We start from the raw sequence: 24641 nt of genomic DNA, 5'->3' as shown, positions 1-24641 counted from the left end.
GGTTGACCTTGCACACTCTCAGCTTCTTCTCGCACATTTCACATGACAGGCTGCACACGTTATTTATTCATGTTTAAAGACAGTCTACTCGATACCAGCAGTGAGATTCACACACTCATTCCTGACACCCAAACTGCAGTCAAACACGTGTTATATAGGCAGAATAAATCTCCATAAAGAGTTTGATTGGAATCTGTTGTGCATGTCAGTGTTGTCTACTGCTGGTAGCATCTGCAGGAACTGAATCAGCTACTGGGCAAAGACAGAGAGAGGCAAGCCTGAGCTGACACTGATCCAGTAATTGCCACGTGCCCATGTTGCTTATCAAAATAATTGACAGTATTTTCTACAGTGAGATGGAAGTGTTTATCCTGGTGGTGCTACCCGGACAATACTGTAGATCCCAACAACTGTGGATCGGTAATGAGATGGTTGGGCTTTGTCGAGGCTTGTTCTTCCCAAAAATACAGTTCTGGGTAAATCCACTGCATGAACGCTTTCCATTTAAAAACACTATTACAACTAAGTATTCCAGCATACTCTGAATCAAAGTGATGGTAATAAAATTGAGAAATAACAACAAAAACCTAGCAACTTTGGTTCATAAAACAACTTTGGTGGAAATGGGAATTGATAAAAATGTATTGATACAAAAGCCATTAGCAATTTTGTTTGTCTTCATTGATTCCCTTATTGATTCCTGATCAATTTCTGTGTGGGAAAAAAGTAGGGCTACGCATTTTCAGCATGAAAGCAACTGTTTTATTATCTATGAATCCAAACACACTGTAGCAACAGTCAGTCTGTCATCATCTGGATAGAATGAGAGAATATTTACAGCATTCATTTTAATTCAGGTTTTCTTAGTCAAAGAAAAAGAACTGCTGAGCCTGCCTGTGTGGCTCTAATGTCATTTCAGCAGGGTATTTTACTCTCTGTAACGGATGTGCTGCTTGGTTTGCAAGCAGTGGCGCGAAGTGTCGAATACAGTACATGACCTGAAATTCGAGCCAGTGTTGCATGGAAAGATGTTTCAACATATTGCTTGTAAAATGAACATTTTACAGACATTACATAAAACACTTCTGACATGTTTCTTTGTGAAATGAAGCCACGTTTTGAACAGTCATTGCTTCTCTGCAATGATTCTTTCTTTTTCTTTCTTTCTTTCTTATTCTCTGTGATAGCATCCTTTACTGCTTCTAAAAGCGGGATGGGATGCTCAACTGCCACTATTTGAGCTCAAATAAGTCGACTATTAAATATGGTTGAGCAAAACAATAAATCAACTCTAACGATACCTGTGAAGGTCGAGTGTGTAGGATTTAGGGGGATATATTGGTAGAAATAACATATAATGCAATAAGTATGCTTTCTTTTGTGTATGATCAACTGAAAATAAGATTTTTTCTGTTTTCGTTACTTAAGAATGAGCTGTTTATATATAGATTCACCACCATGTTGTTATTACAATAGCCCAGAATGGGCAAAACAAACACTGGCTCCAGACAGGGCCATTCGTGTTTTTGCATTTTCATGTCGGCCACTTTAATTAGAGGACCATCTGCAAGGCACAGTATTAAAGTTCTGCTCATTTGTATGTTGAAACGACTTTATACAGTGTATTTACCAGTTTATATCACTGGGTCCATTTGTTTTGAAGAGGGAGAGACCTCTGTGGATAATTCAGCTCCACAGTAAAAACCTCTTGAACAACTGAAGGAATTCTACCCAGGAGAAGTTTTTAGCTCATTGCAATCTGCAAACCTCATTGCTCATCACCACCAAATCCCCCTAAATCCTACACAGTTCACCTTTAAGCATCTCCTTTGCAAAAAAAGGGGCTCTAACATTTCGAAAATATGCATATTAACATCTAATCCCAACAAAAGCTTTGGCTTTGATTCACATTCAGATTCAGATTCAGACAACCACATTGCGGTGACATTTATAGCCTATTATTACGTTTGAAGCTCCATTGTGCGTGGCTTCCAGGTTTGCCTTACATAATTTTGATTATGCCCTTGAAGCACTGACAATTAAATGTTTTCATGTTTAATTGGGAAAAAAATCAAAACTCAATATCGGGCCAATTTCCTAGTTCAGGTGGATGATTTTTTTAACAGTGTAACCTTGTGTGAGGAGTCTCCTGAGGTCGCTATACCACGCCAGAGCTCAGGCGGCTGATTGACAGGACTTGGCTGGCTGTGGACCCTCCTTCCCAGCGTCTCCTCCTCTCTCTCTCTCTCTCTCTCCTCCTGTCCTCTCCCCTGCTCTCTCTCTCCTCTCAATCGCAGGGCTGCGCTCACCAACTCGACACCGCCAACAGGGATGCAGCGAGGGCGCAGCGCAGCCTGAAAAATGGCACCACCACGCGTCCTGTGGATCTATCCATCCCTTTTCCTCCTGTCCCCCCTGCTTCTGCTTTTTCACGCGTTGTCGCCGTGCCGAGCCTTAAGGAATTACCCGGAAAATGAAGGTGGGTGCCCTGGCGAGGTTGTATATGTGAGTGTGTGAAGCTGAAAGTGGAGTGAGGGAGATGACTCTGGTTGTGCGCTGTGTTGGCGGATGAGGAGCCCCATCCCGCGGTTCCACTTGCCGTGGAGCGGAGCGGCGGAGGCTCCCGTTAAGTGCTCGGCTCGGTTATGAATGATGCATAAAGAAAAAGCGGAGAGAGAGAAGGGGCGAAACTGTTCGTCACGTTTTTCCTTTTCCGAGCACACTGACATTAAATTTGTATGACATATATACACACAAGCATGCTGAAGATAGAGAGCGCTGATGGAGACATTTCACTTTCTGACATCTCTCCACATTTCATGCATCTGTGTAACTATATTTCTTGCATTAACTGAGAAAGATTACACCAAAACAACATTGACATCTCTGCCAAAATCCCTCTCAATTATAGATATCTTCATTATAAAGCACTGATAAATGTTTTTCCCCCTTCTTTAGCCTCAGTCTGCAAATGAGGAGCAGCAATTACATTAAATTTGTCACACGCTGCTGCTGAGCCTCTCTCAGTTATTGTATTAACATCGATGCTCGGCCTGAAATGAGCCAATGCATTTACTCACTAACTACTCTTGACTGCTTGGTGGGCTGAAACATGGTTGGGAGCTGGATTGTTTAATGGGAAGTTGCACTAAATGGAGATAAAAGAAGAGAGCGACACAAGTTAAATGCACAATAACTGCTTTATAAAGCTGTTTGAGGGTTATTTAAACTTTTGTTTGCTGGCTGGCTGTCAGACTGTGGGAGTGGAGATGATGCAGCTGTGACTGTCATTCTGGGAATTATTTCACTCAGTGCTCCCCAAAGCTCCAGTAAGTCCTGTTTTGGAGCCAGGGGCTAAGGTTTTGTTTCCAGAATTGGGGGGGGGGGCTAAAACTGGGGGTTTGGGTGTCCTTTTCCAGAAAATTTTGAGTGTCAAACACTTAAATTGCTGCATTTTGGTGAATTTTTATTCATTGATGTGTGCATTTTCTGCATGTAGAAGTCTTTAATTTTGTCAAAACAAAAGTGATAATTTCATGTTTTCAATTACGAAGAACAAATGCACATGTTCTAGAAACTGAGGGTGACGTGTCCGCTGCTTCGCCCCCCAAGTCGAAACCTATGTCTATAGTGCACCAAAGCTTTCCATCCCGGTTATGAGCTTGATGATTTGCCTTTCATTGATATTTTCTTACTCACTCTCTCCCTCACACACACACACACACACACACACACACTCAGATGAAACAATCCAGTGATCACCTTGAACATGCACACAATGACACAATGACAGCCTAAGGTTTGATGGGATCTCCTGTCTCCAACAGTATAAGCTGCGCGTACGTACATGCTGCTGAATGTATGTCACAGCCCCGTGGAGTTCACATAGAACAAAGGCTCTAGAGGATAGATAGGGAGCGAGACGCACACAAACACACAGAGGGAGAGTGGAGGAGCGTTTTAACAGCGGGAGACAATGCATGTGAAGGAGACACTAACACACTGTTGAAATATTCATTGAAATGAGCGTGAATGATGAAACCAACTGGAAGCCAAAGGAAACTCTTGTTGATTTAGATAAACGGCCAAGGGCATCTGTGAGTTGTGTGTGTGTGTGTGTGTGTGTGTGTGTGTGTGTGTGTGTGTGTGTGTGTGATATGTCTAGCTTGATAATTTTTTGTGGTGACTGAAGGTTTTTCATAATACACACTTTTCAAATAATCTGCCAGGCAGTCCACGTCTGTGTGATTCACTTTGTCTTTCATCCTCTAGTTAGTTCTCTGTCCTGCTGTGTCAGACTATTGGCCTAATTGGCACCTATAAACCCAATGCCGGACTTATGTGGGAGTGTGTGTGTGTGTGTGTTTGTGTGGAGGGTGTGTGCACATACCCCAATGGGAAAGTAATTCAACGAAGCCATTTTTGTCAGCTGCTCTGTGCCCTGCATTTACCTTTTCGGCCTGCCAGTTTTCCTGCTGCGACTGCATACTTAGCTGAGGGATTGCTCTTCTTTGTGCCTGTATGTGTGTGTGTGTGTGTGTGTGCGCACCTTGTGTTTGTCTATGAGTGCGCATATTCTCCACCCACGTATCTCGGCAGTCATGTTATTCCAGGAAATCCTCCCTCTGAGTCTGTCGAGTTGAAGCAAGGCTGTCATAAAAAGGAGAGATAGAGCTCTCAAGGCTCAATTAAGAACACAGTCCCTTTGATATAGCTGATAGTGTTAGCGGGAAAATAGTGTTAAGCTGTCAACAAGCTTAGTTTACTACTAGAGCTATTGATCTGCTCCCAAAATTGTTGGCATTTACAAGAAGCTCAGTTGCGAGGGTGGACCGGCGGCGCACGGCGCTCCCGGAGAATTGATGTTTGAAACTGCTGCAGACCGGAGGACATGTAGTGGAAGAGGGTTCATTCATAAGTTGTTTTGGTGAGAAGTGTCCTCTGAAGGTGTTTTGACACTAACAGAAAAAGGAGGAGGAGTGGAGGAGTTTTTGCAGACCAGCAGAGGGAGCCCAACACACCCTCGGTCTGAACCCTGAGGGCATACTGATGTAACAGTAGGGTGGATGCTCGCAGGTCTCCCATGGTTCCTTTTTGTCCTGCTGTCCCGTCTTTACTCTTTTTCTGCATCCCCTCCTCCCTTTTTTTCCCAACTACTTTTATGCACCCAATCCTGGCTTTTTGCATCCTCCTGTTAGGGAAAGGAGTTCTATTTTTGCGTCTTCCCCCTCTCTCTAAATATACCTCCCCAATCCTAGAAAACACTGGGAGCGCCATGCTTCCTTCCACCGCAAGTGCATGCTGATTAGAGTTTACTAATAGAGGTGGATAAATGATTTAATTCCAAATTCTGCCTGAAAACTGCTGTGCAAATGGATGTGTAATTGAATTAATAATCAAGAGTGGGCAGGGAGGGAGAGGAAAAAACAAAACATGGGGAAAATGTGACTCAGGCATGGTTTATGTTATAGTCTTGAGGTTTACTGTAATCTGTAATTGGTCTCGGAACTACGGTACACTCCAAGCTCTTTATTGGATTGGCCTTAGGGTGCTGGGAGAAGGGGGTGCTGTATTGCTTTGTAAGGTTAACATGAGGGTGAGCGGTTAGTGCAGAGGCAAGCATATGTAAAGCCTCGTCTTACACACACGGCGTATGATTCACACGGGATCCTGACTGCGGTATGATGTTGGGTCAAAGGTCTCCTCTCGTTTAATTGCTTTAATCTATAATGGTTGCTTGTAGTTATCGGCAGAGTCATACCTCACTAAGTATGTGCGTGTGTGTGTAAGTCCGAGAGACTGCTATGCTCCCGTGTAACAACCGTGACCTTGGACAGAAGATGATATAGATCTACGCTTCCATCAGAGAGCAGCGGAGACAGACAGCGAGCACGAGCACCCTCCTGTTCGTCTTGTCTAGCTCCTCTACCCCAATCCATCTCTAATTCCTTTCTTTCATATCTGCCCTTCTCTCCCTCCTGCCCTCCGTCTCTCTCTCTCGCTCTCCTTGCTTTTTTTTACCCTTTTGTCTTCGTCTCTCTCTCTGACCTCCGGTTACAGTGTAACAGTTTGACAGTCGCTGTATGTTTTCTGTAATGATGTGGAGCTCCTATATATGCTTAACACAGGTCCATGCACAGGCACACACAGATGTATGTGCACATGCATGCACACACACCCACATACACTCATCTTATCGTAATGTATGGCTGGGGGGCAGTTTGGTGGTCTCGGTCCAGAGAATAGTGTCATGTATTCCCGGGGCTGGCTGATAGATGGGGTTATAAATACAGCTCAGTGACAGAGAGGGATTCTGCTGTGAGGGCTTCACCTCATGGATCCATTTTGTGTGTGTGTGTGTGTGTGTGTTCGTTGGGGGGTAAGCGATAAGAAAAAGAGAGAATACATTTCTGTGTGTTCTGTTGTGCACCCGCAGAGCTTTTGTGTTGTATTTGATAGCAGTCAGTGGTTGCTAAATATGGTTTTGTATCTAGCCCCTCCGATTCAAATCCTATTGTTTTGCCAATTTGAATGATAAACCGTTAACCCTTTACAGTCCCTTTATGCATGTCTAACCTAAAAGTTTGACATTACATGTATTCACTTTGCTGCAGAAAAGATAGACACCATTTCTTATGTCTTTATGCTAAATATGAAGCGATAAAAAGTAGCTTAGCTTAGCATTAAGACTAGAAACAGCAGATTCTGAAACAGCTCCTTTAAAGCTAACAAAATAAAGGCTGTGACACATCATGCCGATGGTCGGATGTCTGCCCTTGTTGGGCAAATGGCCCTCATCGCCGCGGTGTGTCCTGCACCATTGGCCCTTGTCGACCCTCATCTGCTTTTTTTCCAACGATTCAGCATGTTCAATCGATGGCGGCAGCCGTAGAGCCCATCAGTGACTGAAATTACTCTGATTGGCCATTCAGCTCAGCTCACGAGAAAAGAAACGCAAGGGAATTATGTAAACAAGCTGCTTTAGTCAAGGGGGAGTGAGATTTAAATAAACTTGTTATATGAGGTAAGATTTTTTTCTTTAGCTATGGAGCTCTTAACAGAAATGTGTCCTGGTGGTTTGTGTTCTTGTTCACTGACGCACAGTTAATATGCTTCGTTCTTTCCGTAGTGGGTTGTGTTGTTAATGTGCTAACTGGCTAACTAGTGTCATGGCGGTATTCCCGTTCCCGTTTTTTTGGGTGAGACAAGGCAACACAGCAGGGGGCTTTCGTCGCCACTAGTTCTCTGATGTCGGCTTTGCGTGTCACCACCTTTAACACATTATATCTTTGCAATCTGTTAACAAACAGACGTCTAAAAAAACGAACATTTGTGGTTTTACAGGGGTTGTTGTTGGTGACTTCCTGGAGTATCATCGTCAATTTCCAGCAGTTTCCAGAAAGTCATTGCTCCCGGCCAGGAAGTAGTCCGGCATACAACCCGCATAAAACTGCAGATAGTCATTTTTAAAGTATTAAACAAAGGAGAGATAACTGTTAACTGGTGAATGTTATGGTGAGCTTTAAGGCCTTTATACACCAAGGGAGTCTTGTATACCATTATTTCAGACATCAAAATATTATTTTGAACAGCTGTTTGTGTCGTGAGTGCTTTTACTCAAAACACAAATATTGCGTGATAATATAGCATTTTTTTAATAAGGTAGGTTTTTTTTTAATTTTTCATTGAAGATAAAAGCATCAACCAATCATGTTTTGTGGAACAACAACAGCACGGTGGCTCCATAATCCAAACATAGATGGCAAACTTTATTACTCCTTTTTAACCTTAACTAAGGCAGCGCAAACTAGATCCACTCCTCCTGCTCTTACTTTTCACAGTAAAAGCCCTAGACATATACACTGGGTAATAGTTTACCAGAGGGGACTGAAGTTTACACAGAGCTTTTCGCTAAAAGGAAACTCAATAAATTAGCTTAGAGTAGCTTAGGCCATAAAAACAACAACTCCCGGTAGTTGGTCCTCTGTCTCTGGGCTACCATCATCAGAAGGACCTCAGACTGTCATAATGACCTGCTGCAACCGAACAATAGTTGCAGCTGTTGCAGATTTGCATTTCTGCCAGTATGAATAGTTTTGATATATGTTCACAAGTGTCACAAAGTATTTTCCTTGTCACACTGTCAGTATGTAAAGCCCTTTAAAGGTGCCAGGCGAGCTTTTTCCCCCTGCTTCAAGCTTTTATGCTAAGCCAAGCTTACCATGTACTGGCTGTAGCTCCATATTTACTGGTGTGAGAGTAGTATAGATGTTGTCTAACTCTCTGCAAGAAAGTGAAAAAGCTCTATTTCTCTCAAAATGTCAGACTATTCCTTGAGAGTTGTTAGTGATATGTTATTCAAGCTGATCTGCAGACTGAGCAGTTTTAAAAAAGGACAGCAAAAGCATCTGAGCTACATTTACTGTTGTGCATATGTATATGCATAAGTTTAGTTTTTCTGTTTATGATGTGAATGCAAACAAAACCTGAGCTAAATGAACTACAGTATAGCCACAAATCACAGGTTTTTCCTTACTTACTTTCCCTCCTTGCTTTTTCTTCAGTGTTCTCATGTCTTAAAAATCTGTATTGTATTTCAGTGTGTAATTTATTGGATTTTTACATTTTCCACAAGTTGATACACAAGACAGAAACTGATTTTTTATGCATTATTTTAGTTTCCGCCAAGAAGGTGAAAATGTGTGTCTTAAACAGCTAGATGGGAATTTTAGGGTTGAATGATTTCCGTCGGATGCAGAGTTCATTAATGTCAGAAGAAGCCTTCCCTCAGTGTGTGATGTCTGATGGCTGCAGTGAAGTTTGGGTATAAGTGGGCCCCCACCATGTAGGCTGACCCCCTCTGTCTCTGAACAACCCTTAACTGCTGGTCAAATCACTGATCACTGGGCCTTGACCACTTTCTACCCACCACTCGTACACGTACACACACACACACGCACGCACGCACGCACACACACACACACACACACACACACACACACACACACACACACACACACACAACAATTCCTCCTTTTTTCCTCTCACTGCTCCTCCTCACTCACACCCTACCCTCCTTTCCTGACCTTTAATTTGGCTAAATTGAATTTGGTTGTTTCCGTACCTCTCCCTCTCTTTCTGTTTTTCTCTTGTTGTTTGCTCTGCGGGTTTGGCTCGTGCCGCGGCTGTGAAAGGCTGCATTAGCCAGCTTTACAAACAAACAGCCGAGGATTTGGGTCAGCCGTAGATATAGTATGTTTGCTGACCGGCGCTCTAGTCTTTTCTCTGCTGATGATGAACGGCTGTGAAGGTTTTATGAGAGCAAAATACCTGAGGACTTAAGCTGGATTGTAACTGCCAGGAAATATTCACACAGCTTCTCCTTCATTTTACTTTACTCTTGAATGTGAAAGTCAGTTTACATATATAAGGGCTCCTACAGCTTAAGACCAATTAGATTTAAGACTTTTTAAGACTTTCTAATATAACTCAGAATGAAATTTAAGACTAATTTTACCATAATCAAAAATCAAGACAAACACGAACTGACCTCAGTTATGTCGGGTTAGGGAAAATATTGCCCAAATTACCCTAATATCAAACGTGACTTTTTTGCTTCATGGCGAAGACAAGGGCAGAACAGGACTGGGAAATATTTGTTTTTTAGCACGTTTTCTTGCCATTTTGGTGTTTCCCCTCTGCTCATGACGAGCTTAAAAAACGTTTCGCATTAAAGACACCAAGCCTCGTATGAATTGCCTTTTACTGGTTCACCTATGGCAAAAAATATTTGTGAATTAGCGTATTTTCATTGTATTTGCACTTTCCCATGTGATTAGCTGGCTAGCAGACAGTGGATTATCTACCAGGCCAGAAAGAAAATATGAGTGTTGTTGATTCTGCTATCATGACATCATGAGGCATTTTATGAATCTGAATTCATAAAAAACTTAATATTAAGTATTGGCATTTTTTTTTTAGACTTTTGTAAGATCAATTGAAGACATTTTAATACCTATTTAAGCCTTATTTTTAGATTAATTGAATTAATGCCTTTTAAGACTTTTTAACGGATGTGCAGGAAACTTGTATTATATCAGCACATGCTCGAAATTGATTTATTTATCCTAGTATAGCTGTGAAGTACAATCCCACCATGACAGAAACTGCCATCATATAAAAACAGTGTGAAACTTGGATGACTGTTTCAAAGTTTTCCTTACTAGAAAATGTTGTGTTTGTAACTTTTCACGTCTTTTTGTGCAGCTTATCAGACGCCTTCTTGAGAGTCACAAATGGGACCTTATTTCCCTTTGTTTACCCCGTTAGCTAATTTGCCAAAATGTACGTTTGTCTCGCCACACAAGCAGAGCTTTTTCAATCAATACATGGATGTTAGCTGCGTCAAGTGGTGGTGTGCAAGACGTAATTGAGCAACAGCAAACTGGGAAGCTAACAGACTGTGTTGGTTTGGGGTGTTTTGTGAGCATAATTCCTTCAGAAATGCTCCTGCTGTACACCCAACCGCCTCACTTATTCTTTTTAGCGTTGATGTAAGCTTGTTCTGTCTCTGTTTACTATTTTATGGTGTCCACATCAGTGCAAATTGGTTTAAGTTTGATTTGACATGTTGCCAGACAGGCGATTATCGCAGGCATGTGTTATGTGGGTGTGTACCGACAGTAGCGACCTGTCCAAGCGCACTTTTATCTGACATGTGATTTCCAGTCCTCACTGCCGTGGCTCACTCCTGAGATTCTAGGCCAATTTACCCTCCTGTGACCAACCACTGTGTGACAGCCGTGTGCATGAGTGTGCATGAAAGTATGTTTCCATCAGGAGGAATGTCATAAGAGCTAACAAAGCACAAAAAAGGTCAAGAAAAAGATGAACACACAGGAAGAGTTTAGAGAAAGAATTATCTGTTGCTTATTAAGAAGAAAAGCCTTTTCTCTCACTGTTCATTCACTCTATTCACTCCTCACCAGCTATTTTACTTCACTCCTGCAAATGAATGGTAAGATGTGTCACAGTGTGAGTGTGTGCGTAGCATGTGTGGGGGCGTATGTGCCTGTGGTTTGTACTTTAAGTTGTTTCTGAATCCTCAAGGTCTCTGGATTGTGTGTGTGTGTGTGTGTGTGTGTGTGTGTGTGTGTGTGTCGTTATGGTTGTGTGCGGATGTGTTTGTTGCTCTTTGCCCTTGATGAGTTGCTGGCATACTGGTAGAAGAAGCTTATTAAAAAAAACAAGTGTCTGGATCTGACTGGGTGTCACAGTTCAACACCACAAGCGTTCAACCAGCACGCACAGACAAACCCGTACACACAAACACACACACGCACGTGCACACTCCAGAGCCTCTTCAAGCGACAAACTAGGGCAGTGCTCCTGTCATAGTCTGTCAGAATGGCATCTTTTCTGTTTTGCTGGTGCTGCCAGTGTATATGAAATAGCAGAGTAGGCTAATGTACTTTCTGCCACAGCTGAAGGGGGAGTGGGGGTCCAAAAATGCAAGCTCAACGAGGTACAGTTCATCACGTACACGAATATTTTCATAAACATTTTTAGCTTTGCGCGCCATCTGCCTTTTTGGTTGCCAGGCTTTTTTTTTTCAAGGCTTTGGAGAAGGTTTTCAATAAACCATGTGCATCCCATTTAGAAATCACTTCACTAAAGCAGCTGCCTTGAAAAAGAGCTTCTTAACATCACATTTATACCCGTGTGGGACTGCAGTGTAGTAGACATCTTATGGCTGTTATCTTGACTTATTTTTACCTGAAATTGGGTTAGATTTCTGCTGGCTTATTCAGGAAAATCCAACCTCACAGTTTAGACATACAGTAAGAGCTTTTGATAAATTATGCAGATAAATCTTCTTGTTTGTTTTGTTTCATTTTATTTTAAGTAGACATCTCTACGTTCAATTTCCCCAACACTCTGCAAATCACACTAAAGCAGTCTAGACTGATAAATAACACTACAGATACGTTGTGTAGTGTACTGATATGTATTTCAGATTTTTGTAAAGAATTGTCCCTTTAACAAATAGAGTATTGCACAAAAATATACAATATAAATAGAGTAAACTGAAAAAAAAACATTTTTTTTTACTTGTTCTGACATGAAGGATTTGATTAAATCCAACTAGATTTGATAAATGTCACCATGAGTTGTAAGAAATAACTAAAGTGTTATTTACATTGTTGTAAGTTGTTTTTATCATTTTACTTCTGCCCTGCCTCCACAGTTTATTTTAATGTTTCACAGCACAAATGCTGCAAAGTAGATATTATTTTAAGAGTCTCGCTCTATTAGCAAGTCAGTGATGCATGAACACTAGTGTCCCGATATAGGATAACTATATGGAACATAGAGTAAAGCACATGAAAATTATCCAGCCTTTTTCTGTCACACAATCACATTTATTTTTTGGTGTAACCCAGCTAACATATTTAAGTTTCTCAACACTATTGTGCATTGAAACATGCTCATATATGTTTCTATGGTTGAATTAACTGATGAAGATTTGTAGGAAATCCTACAATATATTGTTTTGAAATAATATAATAAATGTCAAAGGAAATTAGTATTTAAAATTAAATTAATCAATCTTGTCATCATTTATCAGCTTTGTTGTGAAATTTAAGGGTAAATGATTATAATAATTATCTTTTTAATGCTTTGATCCACTTTTCTATCAACTCACGACTCAGACATCCAACTATTATTAAGCCATGCATGTAATAGCTAATTTAATTTTATTGGTGTGTTTCACAGACTCCGTTTTTACCTTCAGTGATCTGCTCCTGTCTATCAGTCATTTGTATAACTATATGCTGCTGTGTAATTATCTATACGATTCAGTCCAACCCAATTTAATTTTGTGTTTGTCGAAGTGTGGAGGATCAACATTACATTTTTTTTCGAACAGAACAGGAAGTTAGAAAGCAGGGGTAATTGAATTGAATCGAAGAAGAATTAATTAAATTTAAATCCATTGAATTATTCATAGACACATTCGGTTTGCAGACAGCTATCACACTCAAATAAGAATAACATTTTCCCTCAGAAATTATAATAGATCCCATCTCATCCTTCCCCAAACTCTGTATGGAAAAAATGAAATTAAGAAAATTAAAGAATGGGATATGCCTGCTTTAGGGGAAATGCGTCGCACGCACACACAAACAGCACATAATACAGGCTGAAAATCTGTTTTAATATCTTTTGTATTTTAACTGCACCTTGGCGTATAACTAAAGAACACTTTAACAGGAGTTCAAAATAAAGCTTCAAACTCAGGATGTAAAAGGAGGGCCAAAAGATGAATATTTCCAAACACTTCCAAACATCTGTTATGTGTTATACAGCGATTGTGTTCATCAGTGCAGACTTTTAATACAAGAGCAAACTCAGTATTGGACAGCAAACAGATTTAAGTCTGTATGTTTATGAAAGAAGTTGAAGGACTGTTGATATAAATAATATCTGTATAGTGTAGGCATAAAGCACCTGATCAACTGGGGAAAACAAAATTTAGATTGTCAATTTATAACTCAACATGTTCAATTTTGAACGGAAACAGATTTCACATTTATATTTGAACACATTTATATCCCGTCACTGCTGGCCATACAGCTGTTCCTTTCTTGTAAAATGCATGCAAAGTGCAAGATGGATTCATGTTCAATATTTCCTCCAGAACAATGTCTTAATGGAAGTCCAACAAAAGCATGAGAGAAAAGATTATTTTGTATAACAAAATAATAGCAATAAAAAGTCTCTGGAGATTAGGGAGGGGTACTGAAACCTGTTGCCAATATGGCACTGGTCCCTAATGGGACCAATGCAGATTCCGGTGCCTCATTTCGGTGCCGGATTTCTTGCATAGCGGGCACCATTTTAAAAGTCAAGTTTTGGCCCCAGTATCAAAAAAATATACGTATACCTAACCCCACAAACCTACTTGATACATATCATCATCTTTAAAATACGTTATTTTGACATTCTCCAAGCCATTACGATTCCCCCATTTCCATTCAGCAACGCTTCCTTCAAAAATTCAAATAATGCTAGCAGTCTAACATCATGAGGATAGTGGCCAAGCCAAGAAAAATACAATGAGGAGTTTTACTGGTATCATGTGTTTTTCATAACATGCCCCTAAATTGAATCAAATTCAAATCATATTGTGGCAGAATTTGCGATATCAGCAAATATTGTAAAAGAATCGATATAACATCGTATCATAATGAAACTTAGAATTCACACCAGTAAAAATAAGGTAATCAGAGGAGGAATATAGGAGGAAGGAAATAAAATAACACACAGCTTCTATAAAATGGCATGAACAGAGGATGAGCGCACAGACGGAGAGAGAAAACTAAAAGAGAGCAGACTGATTGAGAGCCTCTGGTGGTTTGTGGATGAGTGGAGAGAGGACTGATGAAAAGACAGCGAGAGAGAAAGAGTAGCAGTCTCCGTATGACGCCAGCTTGTTCCTAAAGTTCAGAGCTCAACTCTTCCCACTCCTTCATCCTGCTCTCCGCCGGCCCGTTTGTTGCCCTGACAACACTCTCAATCGTTGAACTGCACTCTCAGTGGAGTGGAAGCAAGGGAAGGTCTGTGTGCGTGTGGCGGCACTTATACTGAGATATTGTGTGTGTGTGTGTGTGTGTGTGTGTGTGTGTGTGTGTGTGTGAACTCGTGCAGTTGTATAACTGTTTTATTTATTGCATCTGAGTGTATCTGAGTACAGTGAGTTGTCTCATATATGGAGAAAGCTGCAAAGCCTTGTTGTACTCGTGCACATACTTGAGTTTTACTGTGTATTTTCTTTTCTAGATGATTAGCAATTACTGTTTTTATGATGAACTAAATTTAATTAAATTACATTTTTCAAAAAGCTTACCAATTTATAAGTGAATGTTTTTCTTGTTTCATTTGGACAAAAATGGACACATCCAGGCTAATGTCTTGCCCTGTTATTATGCTAAACTTAGCTAAACTAACATTGGTCAGCTGCTCTTGCGGGCTTCATGTTTAGCGCACAGACATGAAAGTAGTGTTATTCCTCTCATCTTATTCTGTGTTTCCCCCAAATATTTTTCTGTAATAATGAAAGAAATATGGCAAACCAGGATTTCCCACACATTCCCACAATCAAAACATCTGCCCCCACAAACTGATTTTATATGTTTGGAGCTGGACCATTCATTACGAGTGCTACTGGACTATATATACTACTTTGTTATTGATAAAACCACACAGTAGCAATTGCTTTCACAAGCCTCTCTGCAGCAGCAGCTCCTTTTGTCCATTGATCTGATCAGCACTGACAGGATTGACATCAATTATCGACCCTGCGACTGCAACCCCTCAAACTGCCGCTGAGGGGGAAAAAAGATCTCATGACGAGTTGCGACTGCACTACACTCATGGATCCGCAAAAGTGTCCGACTTTAGGGTGGGGACACAATGCTCCCCAGGCATAAGCTACACACACACATATATATATATATATATATATATAGTGAATACCACTCACTGTGATTTTGAGAGCAGTTTAACTTATAATAATATTAGAATTTTGTTATATTTTTCTGTTATGTCTTACTGAATAGGCAGTGCTTAACAGATTCTGAATAGATTAGTTTACTGTTGTTTTTTTTGCTATTTTTTTTTAACTTTTTACCTCAGCTGAGTGGGGGTACACACCCATAAACCTCCTGAACACAGAAAATAAGAAATTACAGGCAGAGGGCAGACATTGCAAAAACATTCTGGTGATGACCGAGAGGGATTACTTAGACATACATTACATAGTTTTTTTTTTACATAGCATACATTTGAATAATAATTAGAACTCTGGAAATCAGATTAAAAACATAGGAATACGAATTAAATTGAAAATAAAAAAACTGTAACACAACCTCTGCAGTATAGCAGCATATCTTTAGATTATTTTGTGCTTAAAAGGAGTGATCAGCATCTTATTTGCATTTTCTCTCCATTTTTCTCCTCTCTTTCTATTACCGGAAGATTTTTTGCCACAAGAGCACCTTGATTAGTCTAGACTGTAGGTGTCAGCATTTTCTTGCAGCAGGAAACATAACAACTTTTGGGGGTGTGGGGACATAAAACCCGGCTGAAAATCGTTTTAAGCTGATTGAACGAAAACAACGAGGCTTACATGTCGTATCAGCATGTTGAATGTGGTGTCAGCAAGCCCCCCTTTATTATATATCCTGTCTACCAATGTAATATTTTGTGTTCTGAGCCGAAAAGATCTTATGAACTCATTATGCAGTCACATATTGTACTCTATATTGAGTCTGTGTGGTGGTCTTATTGAGCAGTCTTTTTCTTTGTGGCATTGGCACCATGCTAAAGTGTGTGTGACTCAGTTTAGTGAGTGAGTGTGTGTATAAGCATCCTGGTCTCTTTGTGCGCCAGTCTGGCTGTTGGCAGTGCTGTTTGATTCTTGGCAGGTGGATCACAGCTTCTTGCGGCCCAGCTGAAGCGGTGGATACCAACCAGAGAGAGAGAGAGAGAGAGACAGAGAGACTTAAACAAATAGAGAAGGAGCAAGAAAAAGAGAGGAAGACAGAGAGAGAGAGAGAGAGACCCCAGAGGGAGGAAACCGGAGTGAGAAGAAAAATAGACAGACACAGAAGGAGCTGAAGAGACAAAGAGACTGAAAATGTTTTGGCTTTTCTGCACACGGTTCCTTAAGTACTGTAGCTTCGGCATTTTACAGCGTTTGTACAAGAATTTACGAATTCACACCCTCCGCCACCACCACCACCTCCTACTCATCTTTCACTCTCAGAATGTAAACCTCACAGTTTGGTGCTGAAAATCAATAAGGCAGCATGTCTCTCTGTAATCGAACAACTCTCACAGTAATCAGCTCACATGTGCATGCGTATAGATCTGTGCATTTATACCCCGTGATGAAAGCTTGGGAAAAATTAGATGTGTGTGTCTGTGTGTGAGTGAATTGTTTGTGTAGGAAGAAAAAGGTTGAGGAAAGACACAGGGGCGTAGCAACAAACTATGGACCTTATGTAATAGTAGTCTCTCTGGGCCCTCTGTCCTTCCTCTGTCTCCCCATGTCTCTCACGCCCTTTTTTTATTTTTCTATTTAGTTATTTTCTTTTTTTGTTTTTACAAAGTCAGTTTCCGTTCCTTCTGTCTTTTCTTTTTTGGAGGCCCGATTTCCTTTCCTTGGAAAAACATGACGGTGTTAACTGGTGCTCAAGCAGCGTAAACAGTCACTCGCTCAGCTTTAGCTGTGTTCAGAGACAAATCCTGACGCAGGGGTGGACTAATCCATTTGGCGCTTTTAAGGGATGAGAGGGGCCTCTGGGAGCTTCCACATTTTTCTATACATTAGTCTTCTAACTGATCTATTCAGACAATTTTGATTTAGTTGTGCAGCCCGTTCTCATTCCTAACTCATAAAGTAACGCCGTTTTGTCAGTGCTTTTTGCGTCAGTGCATAACACCAAAACAGAGGCACCTTTCACATGTGCATGAAACGCCGCTGGATGGCGTCAGCTAGGAACCTGCCTGGACAGGACTTGTCGCAGTGTTATTATACGCTGGTGGATGGTCGAACAGCACCTGCCGGGTCCACATGACACACACGTGGGTGGTGTCACTTGAAAATGTGTCTGGATGGAGCCTGATGCATATGCATGAAGTGCAGCAAGACCGAGCACACTGAAACACAGTCAATAACAATGTAATAGAAGGAGCGCGAGGGCGTTTATAGAGCAGGTGGGAGAGGAGGTGGATGGGTCCCACAAATAAAGGACTCAAAACTCAGGTACAAAACTGATGTCGCTTCCTGTCTTCCACACCTTACCACATGCCTCTTTCCCCTAATCCTAACCATCCATGCCAGCATGTGCTTTTGTTGATGTCGGCAAACGCAGAAGGATACGCAGAACGTAAAATATATGTGGAAGTCCACTGCAAAGCAGCAACGTGTGATGAGTTGGGATGAGAACACCCTGAGTTATGGCACTAATTACTTCGAAAAAAATTACAACCAAAACCGAACTTTTCCTTCCAAGTTGTTTTGAGGGCCCCCTTCCATTGGGGCCCTGGGTAATCAGTTCCAGTTTCCCCCCAATACGACACCACTGGAAAGATACGATAGTACTTGTAGATAGATTTTTGTTTCATGTTGTCACTGAGTGCTTAGATTTTGAAGGTGCTCCACTGTGAGTATGATATGTCATGTTAAGCAGCTCAGCAGCCTGGAGAGTGTGTGTTTGCGTGTGTGAATGTGAGTAAGAGAGAGAGTCTGGTCATGAGACGGAACATGAGCCTGGCCTGAGTGACTGACTGATGAGCTTGGTGTTTTTATTCTGGGCCAAAGCAGGCCTGTCCCAGGCTTAAATTTCTCTCTCTCTCTCTCTCTCTCTCTCTCTCTCATACACACACACACACACACACACACACACACACACACACACAATTTAGTCAGTTCCATGGAGAGAGGAGAGCGAGGGAGACAGAGCAGAGGAGTTTAGAGATGGATGGATGGATAGATAAGAGGTATGGCTTTAATTCTGTTCAGGGAAGAAAACTATGTATTTTTTTTCATAATTTCTATTTTCTTCTCATTTTTGACACACACAGATACACATCCATACACTGAGTATATGCATACTGACTATGTCAGCAGACAGGAAGCTATAGCTAATACATAATTGATGAGTCCAGTCATTGATTACAAGTGATAAGTGGTATTGACAGGGGGTGTGAGGAGAAGACAAAAAGTGTCGATGTGTCGGTTTATGTACGTGTGTGTGTTTTCCCAGTGGGCTGCAAAATGGCTTTAGAATAAGTAATGCCTCTGGAACACATTAGCATACTTTACTTTGGGGCAAATTTCTACATTATGTGTGACACCAGACACAAAAAAGTATCTAAAAACAAAAACTATTTGCATGGTTAGATTAACTGACTTCAGGAGGTAAGCAAAATAATAAGAACGATAAGATATGAAATTCTGAAATTATTTCCTTTTTCAGTTTTTGAGACGTGTCTGAGATTTCTGCCTTCGCCCCAGCAGTGATGGAATTTCATGGTGGAAAGTTACAGTTAAAAGAATAATTAAACATTTTGGGAAATACACTTATCCACTTTCTCACCGAGATACATGAGAAGATTGATACTACTGTATGAAGTGTGGAGCTGGTGCCAGCAGGATCTTAGCTTAGCCAACAGATACATAACTCTTCTTATAACCACAAGGTCTTTGTACATGTGTATAGACAAAACTAAAAAGACACAACTTCTGCTGGAGAACAGATTTTTGAACTTTCAACGGTGCAAGGCCAGCTGTTTTATGCTCAGCAAAGGTTAATCATGAGTTTTGACGGTAACCATGTTACCGAAAGTGTTGAGCTGTTCCTTTCAAGAAATTTGCAGCTTTTCAGAACATAAACTGAAGCATGGGAGTTGGGACATTTGCATATATTTCAGGGGTTATTTAATAATTTTTATAAACATAAAGAGAAAAGAAAAAACAGGGAGATTTGTGTAGAAAAAAAACAAAAATTTGAAAAAATCTTGAAATATTGCAAAAAAAGTTTTAATGCTTGGGGGAAATAGAAAAGTTGGGATATATTAAATGAAAGATATGACGCGTAACATATTTGCCTAGGCCACTGCTAACTTTACTTTTTTGTCTCTGGGTGGCTTTTAACATGTTTTTGTCTGCACACAGGGTTGTTACCAAAACTCTTTCAAGAGTACACAGCTGTAGTATTATTTGTTCAAACTTCTGTCTCGATTGTCCAATGTGCTCTCTGTGATTATTTGTTTTCCTTCGTTTGAAGTTTGACTTGTGTTTATTAGCGTTGCAGTGGTATAATGGCTTCTGACTGGAGCATTAGCACACCCTACTGCTTATCTCAACAAACCAAATCTCAATAATTTTTGCAAGCAGTAGTGTATGGAAAAGCCCATTAATTAACATTTCCTTTTACTGATTTTCAGAAAACACGACTAGAGAGAGCTTAAGTTCTTGGTGAGTTTTAAGATCAGATCAGAACTTGCACGGATTCACATACAGACGGGGCAAGTGTTTCTAATTACCTAACAACTAACATCTGTACAGTCCATAAATTGGCAGATTGGAGTAAATAAAAACAGTTGTAGCGTGAATAAGGAAGTGAAAATTCACACATGATAATCTACAGAATAACAATATAAATATGGGGCAATGCCTTCAGTAGAAAGTAGTTCCAATGTGTCCACTGTTTCTGGAGAGACACTGATATTGTATTTAATTGGGATATTTCATTGTTTTCAGCACTAAAGATACCACTAAAGAAGTGAGAACATGTTTTTAAAATTTTCGTGAACCGACCCTTAAATCATTCAATTAGATTCTTTGGGAAACACATTAAAGGTTTTGGAGTAAGTGAGTCACAGGGAATATCACTGGCAACAATGACTGTATGTGAAACAGATAATTTTGCTAAATTCCACGAAGCTTGTTGATGGGCTTTAATCTCCGAGTGTGTCTGTGGGAGAATGTGTGTGTGTGTGTGTATGTGAATGCCTCTCCATTGGGTCCTGAAATAACATATTATTATACCATTATGTCCAATTTCTGCACGCCACTCAAATGCCCATGAACTGAGGAAAGCAGTCTAAATGGTCCTTAGTCTCTCTGAATACACACATGGGCTGGAGGCTGCCTGTGACCTTTTGCCGCTCAGCACCTCTCCTCCACTGCATCACTCTCATTTAATCTATCTCGCCCTCCCTCTCTCACCTGGGCTCTGCTGTGCAGCCTCCCTCTCTGCTTCATTATACCGTGTGTGCACTATTTTCTCCGTAGCTGTTTTCTCACGCAGACGCTGCTGTGTGTGCGCTGTTACACGCGCATACGCACATGTACACTCACTAATACAGCATGACATGCCTCCCTGCTGTCATGGTGTGCTGAGCTGAGGAGAACGGCTGGGATTCAGTGAGGGCTGATGAACAGCATGGGTGCGAGGGGAAGAGAAAGAGGGAGAAAGATAGGAAAAGAGGAGGTTGAACCAATTTTACAGTCCCTTTGTTATAGCTACAGGCAGTATGGATACACAGAGGGGCTTGTAAACAGGCACTTTGAATCCTCTTCAATTGAGTGATTAGTCTAATTTGCATTCAGGAGGGCAAACTCTGTTTTCTTTTTACTTTGGAATAGTTTTTCCAGGTCACTGCTTATACAAAAAATTGAGGGAATATGAAAGCGTGCTGCTTTAAAGTGATGCAGTCAGTTTAAATTGCGTCAGGTCAGTGACTTACTCGTCTGATCTTGGATCTGTGGATTGAAAGCATAGGTTCAAAGATTTCGATAGAGAGAGGATAACCTGAAGGAGCCACAATGTGTGTGATTGAGAGAGAGTGAGAAGAAAGAGAGAAGCAGCAGTCTCTGCAGATGGATACTGATTAATTATTGATGGTCAGCGGTGTTGAAGGCTTGATTAGGACCTGACTGAGCCAAGCCTTAACGCACACACAAACACACACTCACACACACACACGCACACAAATGCGCACACAGACAAGTGACACTCACAGGTGGAGAACCTCGCTCCAGAATCTGCGCAGGTTTTCATTATGCCTCCCACTGGTCAACCTGCCACCTTCCTCATTGTCACCTTCCTGCATCCTGCCTCCGTTTCCTCCGCTCACACACAGAGATCACATACAGGAAACAACACATGCAAATCTACATTCCTGCTACTGTTGCACTCCATCCTTGATGACATTTTTCTATTTAAACCCCAAGAAATCTTTTCAGTAGAAAAGTTATATTATTAAAGCCCTTTTCAGGCTTTAAATGGTGTTTAAAGGGTCATTTCACCCACACGAGAAAAACACTTTGGGAAGAACTAAGCATATGAGCATATATTGCTGTTGTCAAAGGTTCTCCAAGTAATCCATATATCACTTTGTTTACCGTTTCCTTGGAGGCATGGGAGAAAAACAATGTGCTCTTCACGAACTCAAGGTAACACAGCATGACTAAGTGACTCACAAATGTCATTTTATGGCTGAAGTATTCCTTTATAATAACTAAACTTGCCTTTTGGTTTTACATTGGACACAAACCTCAGTCTCCTGGGTGAAAGTCCTGTGCCTGAGCTGCCCACAATCCTAAAATCCAAATCCATCTTTTTTCCTCTTTATACAGTGAAAACCTTACATCAGCTGACTCTCTCTGTCCCTCACAACCGTTTAAAACATTAACAGCACACTCAGCCTACAAATTCACCACTGATAGCTCCCATTTAATTGAGTAAGAATATATGAAACATGGGTACAGAGTAAAAAGACAAAAGCAATTCATTTAGCCCCAAAAAAATGGCCAAAATGTGACTGCTTGTACTAAGAACCCAGATGAACAGCAAAGTAGATGGTTTGAGAAACATTTTGATTCATTTTATATGGCATAAAAACTTTCCACACAATGCATTGTAAGCACTTTGAATACAACTCGACCGCAGCCCCCCTCTCCCCATAAAGTACACAAGCTTCAAATGTTTAACGGCCAGTTTTTTTCAAACCCACAGACGATTGGTCTACATTCAAAAGAGAGGCTTTTGGGTGGAGTATCACTTCAGTGTCTAAAATGTAAATGTGAGTGTAAAATATACTCTTGCCTCTGTGTCTAAATGCTGTTACACTGACTGACTTTGTGTCCCCCTTGAACCATAACAGCTGCAGCACAACCACAGTAATCTTAAAGTTGAAATTATAGGTTCACCACTGCTTGTATTCCACTGCTGTTGTAGTGCGACACAACAAAAGACACCCTTGTATGAAACAAGAAAGCATCTTGGATTTTTTATATGGAAGGTTTTGATGTTGTGTGATGCTTTCAGGAAAGCAATATCTCTACAGTGTATGTGGAAAACATTGTTTTAGGGAAACGGGAATTGAGAAATTAAATGTTTTTGGTATGCGTTCATTAACAAGTTTGTTCTCTCTCCTCTGTGGCTTTGCAGTTACGTTGCTGGACTCCATGTCAGCCTTAGCTGACCTGGGCTGGGAGGCTTACCCTAATGAGGGGGTGAGTATATGCAGCACAACACACACACACACATACACACACACAAACAAAATTCATCGTCTCTTTATGCCGGAGCTGGGATCAAAAATATAAATCTGATCACAACTAGTTGACGTGTTTTATTTTCAGCAAAGGAGCGGGGACTTGGAGGTAGCAGCAGCAGCACTGGAGTGTGTGTTTTAGAGAGCACTGGGTTCTTGAGCACTCCTTACTAAATCGGGAGTCTGCAGGGGGAATTTACAAATTATTTCCGCTGCGCTGAAACGTGTGGCACCAAAGCCTCGATTTAGTACGGGTTGCGATTTTTGGGGGGATGGAGTGAAAGGACAGGTTGGAGGGTAAATATTCTTACATAAGCGGAGATGTTGTGTACATTTTTGTGTTATTTGCATGCGTGTGTGTGTGTGTGTGTGTGTGTGTGTGTGGGGTTACATAACTAGCCTTTTGCAGGTATAGGGACCAAGGGAGTCTGGAGTGCAGCCACCATGCATCAGAAAATGACAACAGGGGAGTGAGAGGAGAGGCAGAGGGCGAGAGCGTAGAGGGGAAGAACGACAAAGTGCATTGAATAAAGAAATAAGAGTGGGTTCTGTATGTCAGGAGCTGTTGAATGGCGCTGAATTAATTCTATTTCCCCTTGAGTCGCACTTCCTCCCCACTATTCAGCATCAGTGTGTTAAATCGCAGGATGCCACACGCAGTTTCATGGTTGTGTGCAGCAGTGAGGCAGTTGAAGTGAGCAGAGCTAAGTAAGGTTGTTTTCTCAAGCAATCAAGGGTTTCAAGTTCCCTTTATTAAAATGCTCTGATGACTGTGTGGCCATATTGTGGATGTTTATGTTTGTTTTTCTTTTTTTCCACCAACATTTTTATGGAAGAACAGAACACGTTCCATCTGTGGTTAAGCCAAAAGGTTCAGTCTAATTTTCTAGTTACTTTTATTGAAAATATGGTTCAGTTTTGGGAGGCTTAATCATGGCCCCAGAAAAGCACATGTGTTGTTAGTTTACCCTCAAAGAAATGTGTTGACTGCAAAGTAAAATATATATAATAAACTCTGCCCTGTATATCTTCTTTCATGAGCTGTCAACATTGCGGGGATCTGGCATCTCCTCCCTGAATGCGTGCAGAAATTGAAAGGAAACCGACTCAACAGGCATCCACATAACTCCTCTGAAAAAATGAATAGGACAAATAGATTCCTGATAACACTGTTGAGACTGAGACATTGTAAAAACAAAAGTGTTTGCTTTGAATTTCTTTACTTGGGTCAGGCACACAAGCCTTATTAGCCGCTTATCTGACAAAGGAAATTATTAAATTGGTTAAAGCTGGTAAAGTCCTTGCTCTCATCGTGGTTGTTCTTATTTTGCCTCCTGGTACAACATAAAGGTGATATTATCTTTCTTCTAAATAAACATAATCCTGCTCACTCTTTTCAGTTTAGTCACTGACAAGTAAAAGGAGAAATGCAAAAGGATACATAGGATGAAATATCTGCTTCTGCTTCTTAAAATAGGTGCACTGTTACATTTAGTTAGCTATGC

At 40.9% G+C, this 24641-nt stretch overlaps 1 protein-coding gene across 2 annotated transcripts in view; it reads left to right on the top strand.

Annotated features, from left to right (window-relative positions):
- Nucleotides 1–2292: 2292 nt before the first annotated feature.
- Nucleotides 2293–24641, top strand: part of LOC121952031 (ephrin type-A receptor 3) — a 111754-nt gene continuing 89405 nt past the window's right edge. For both annotated transcript variants that reach the window (XM_042498542.2, XM_042498541.2), the window contains exons 1-2: nucleotides 2293–2479; nucleotides 23031–23095. In XM_042498542.2, coding sequence (XP_042354476.1) covers nucleotides 2362–2479; nucleotides 23031–23095 — 183 coding nt within the window. In that variant the 5' untranslated portion in view covers nucleotides 2293–2361. The remainder of the gene's footprint in view (nucleotides 2480–23030; nucleotides 23096–24641) is intronic.

The sequence above is a fragment of the Plectropomus leopardus genome, chromosome 12 (genome assembly GCF_026936395.1).
Source record: "Plectropomus leopardus strain MGB_pleo_1.0 chromosome 12, ASM2693639v1, whole genome shotgun sequence".
NCBI classification, from domain to species: Eukaryota; Metazoa; Chordata; class Actinopteri; order Perciformes; family Serranidae; genus Plectropomus; species Plectropomus leopardus.
This window is presented reverse-complemented; position numbering and strand designations above follow the sequence as displayed.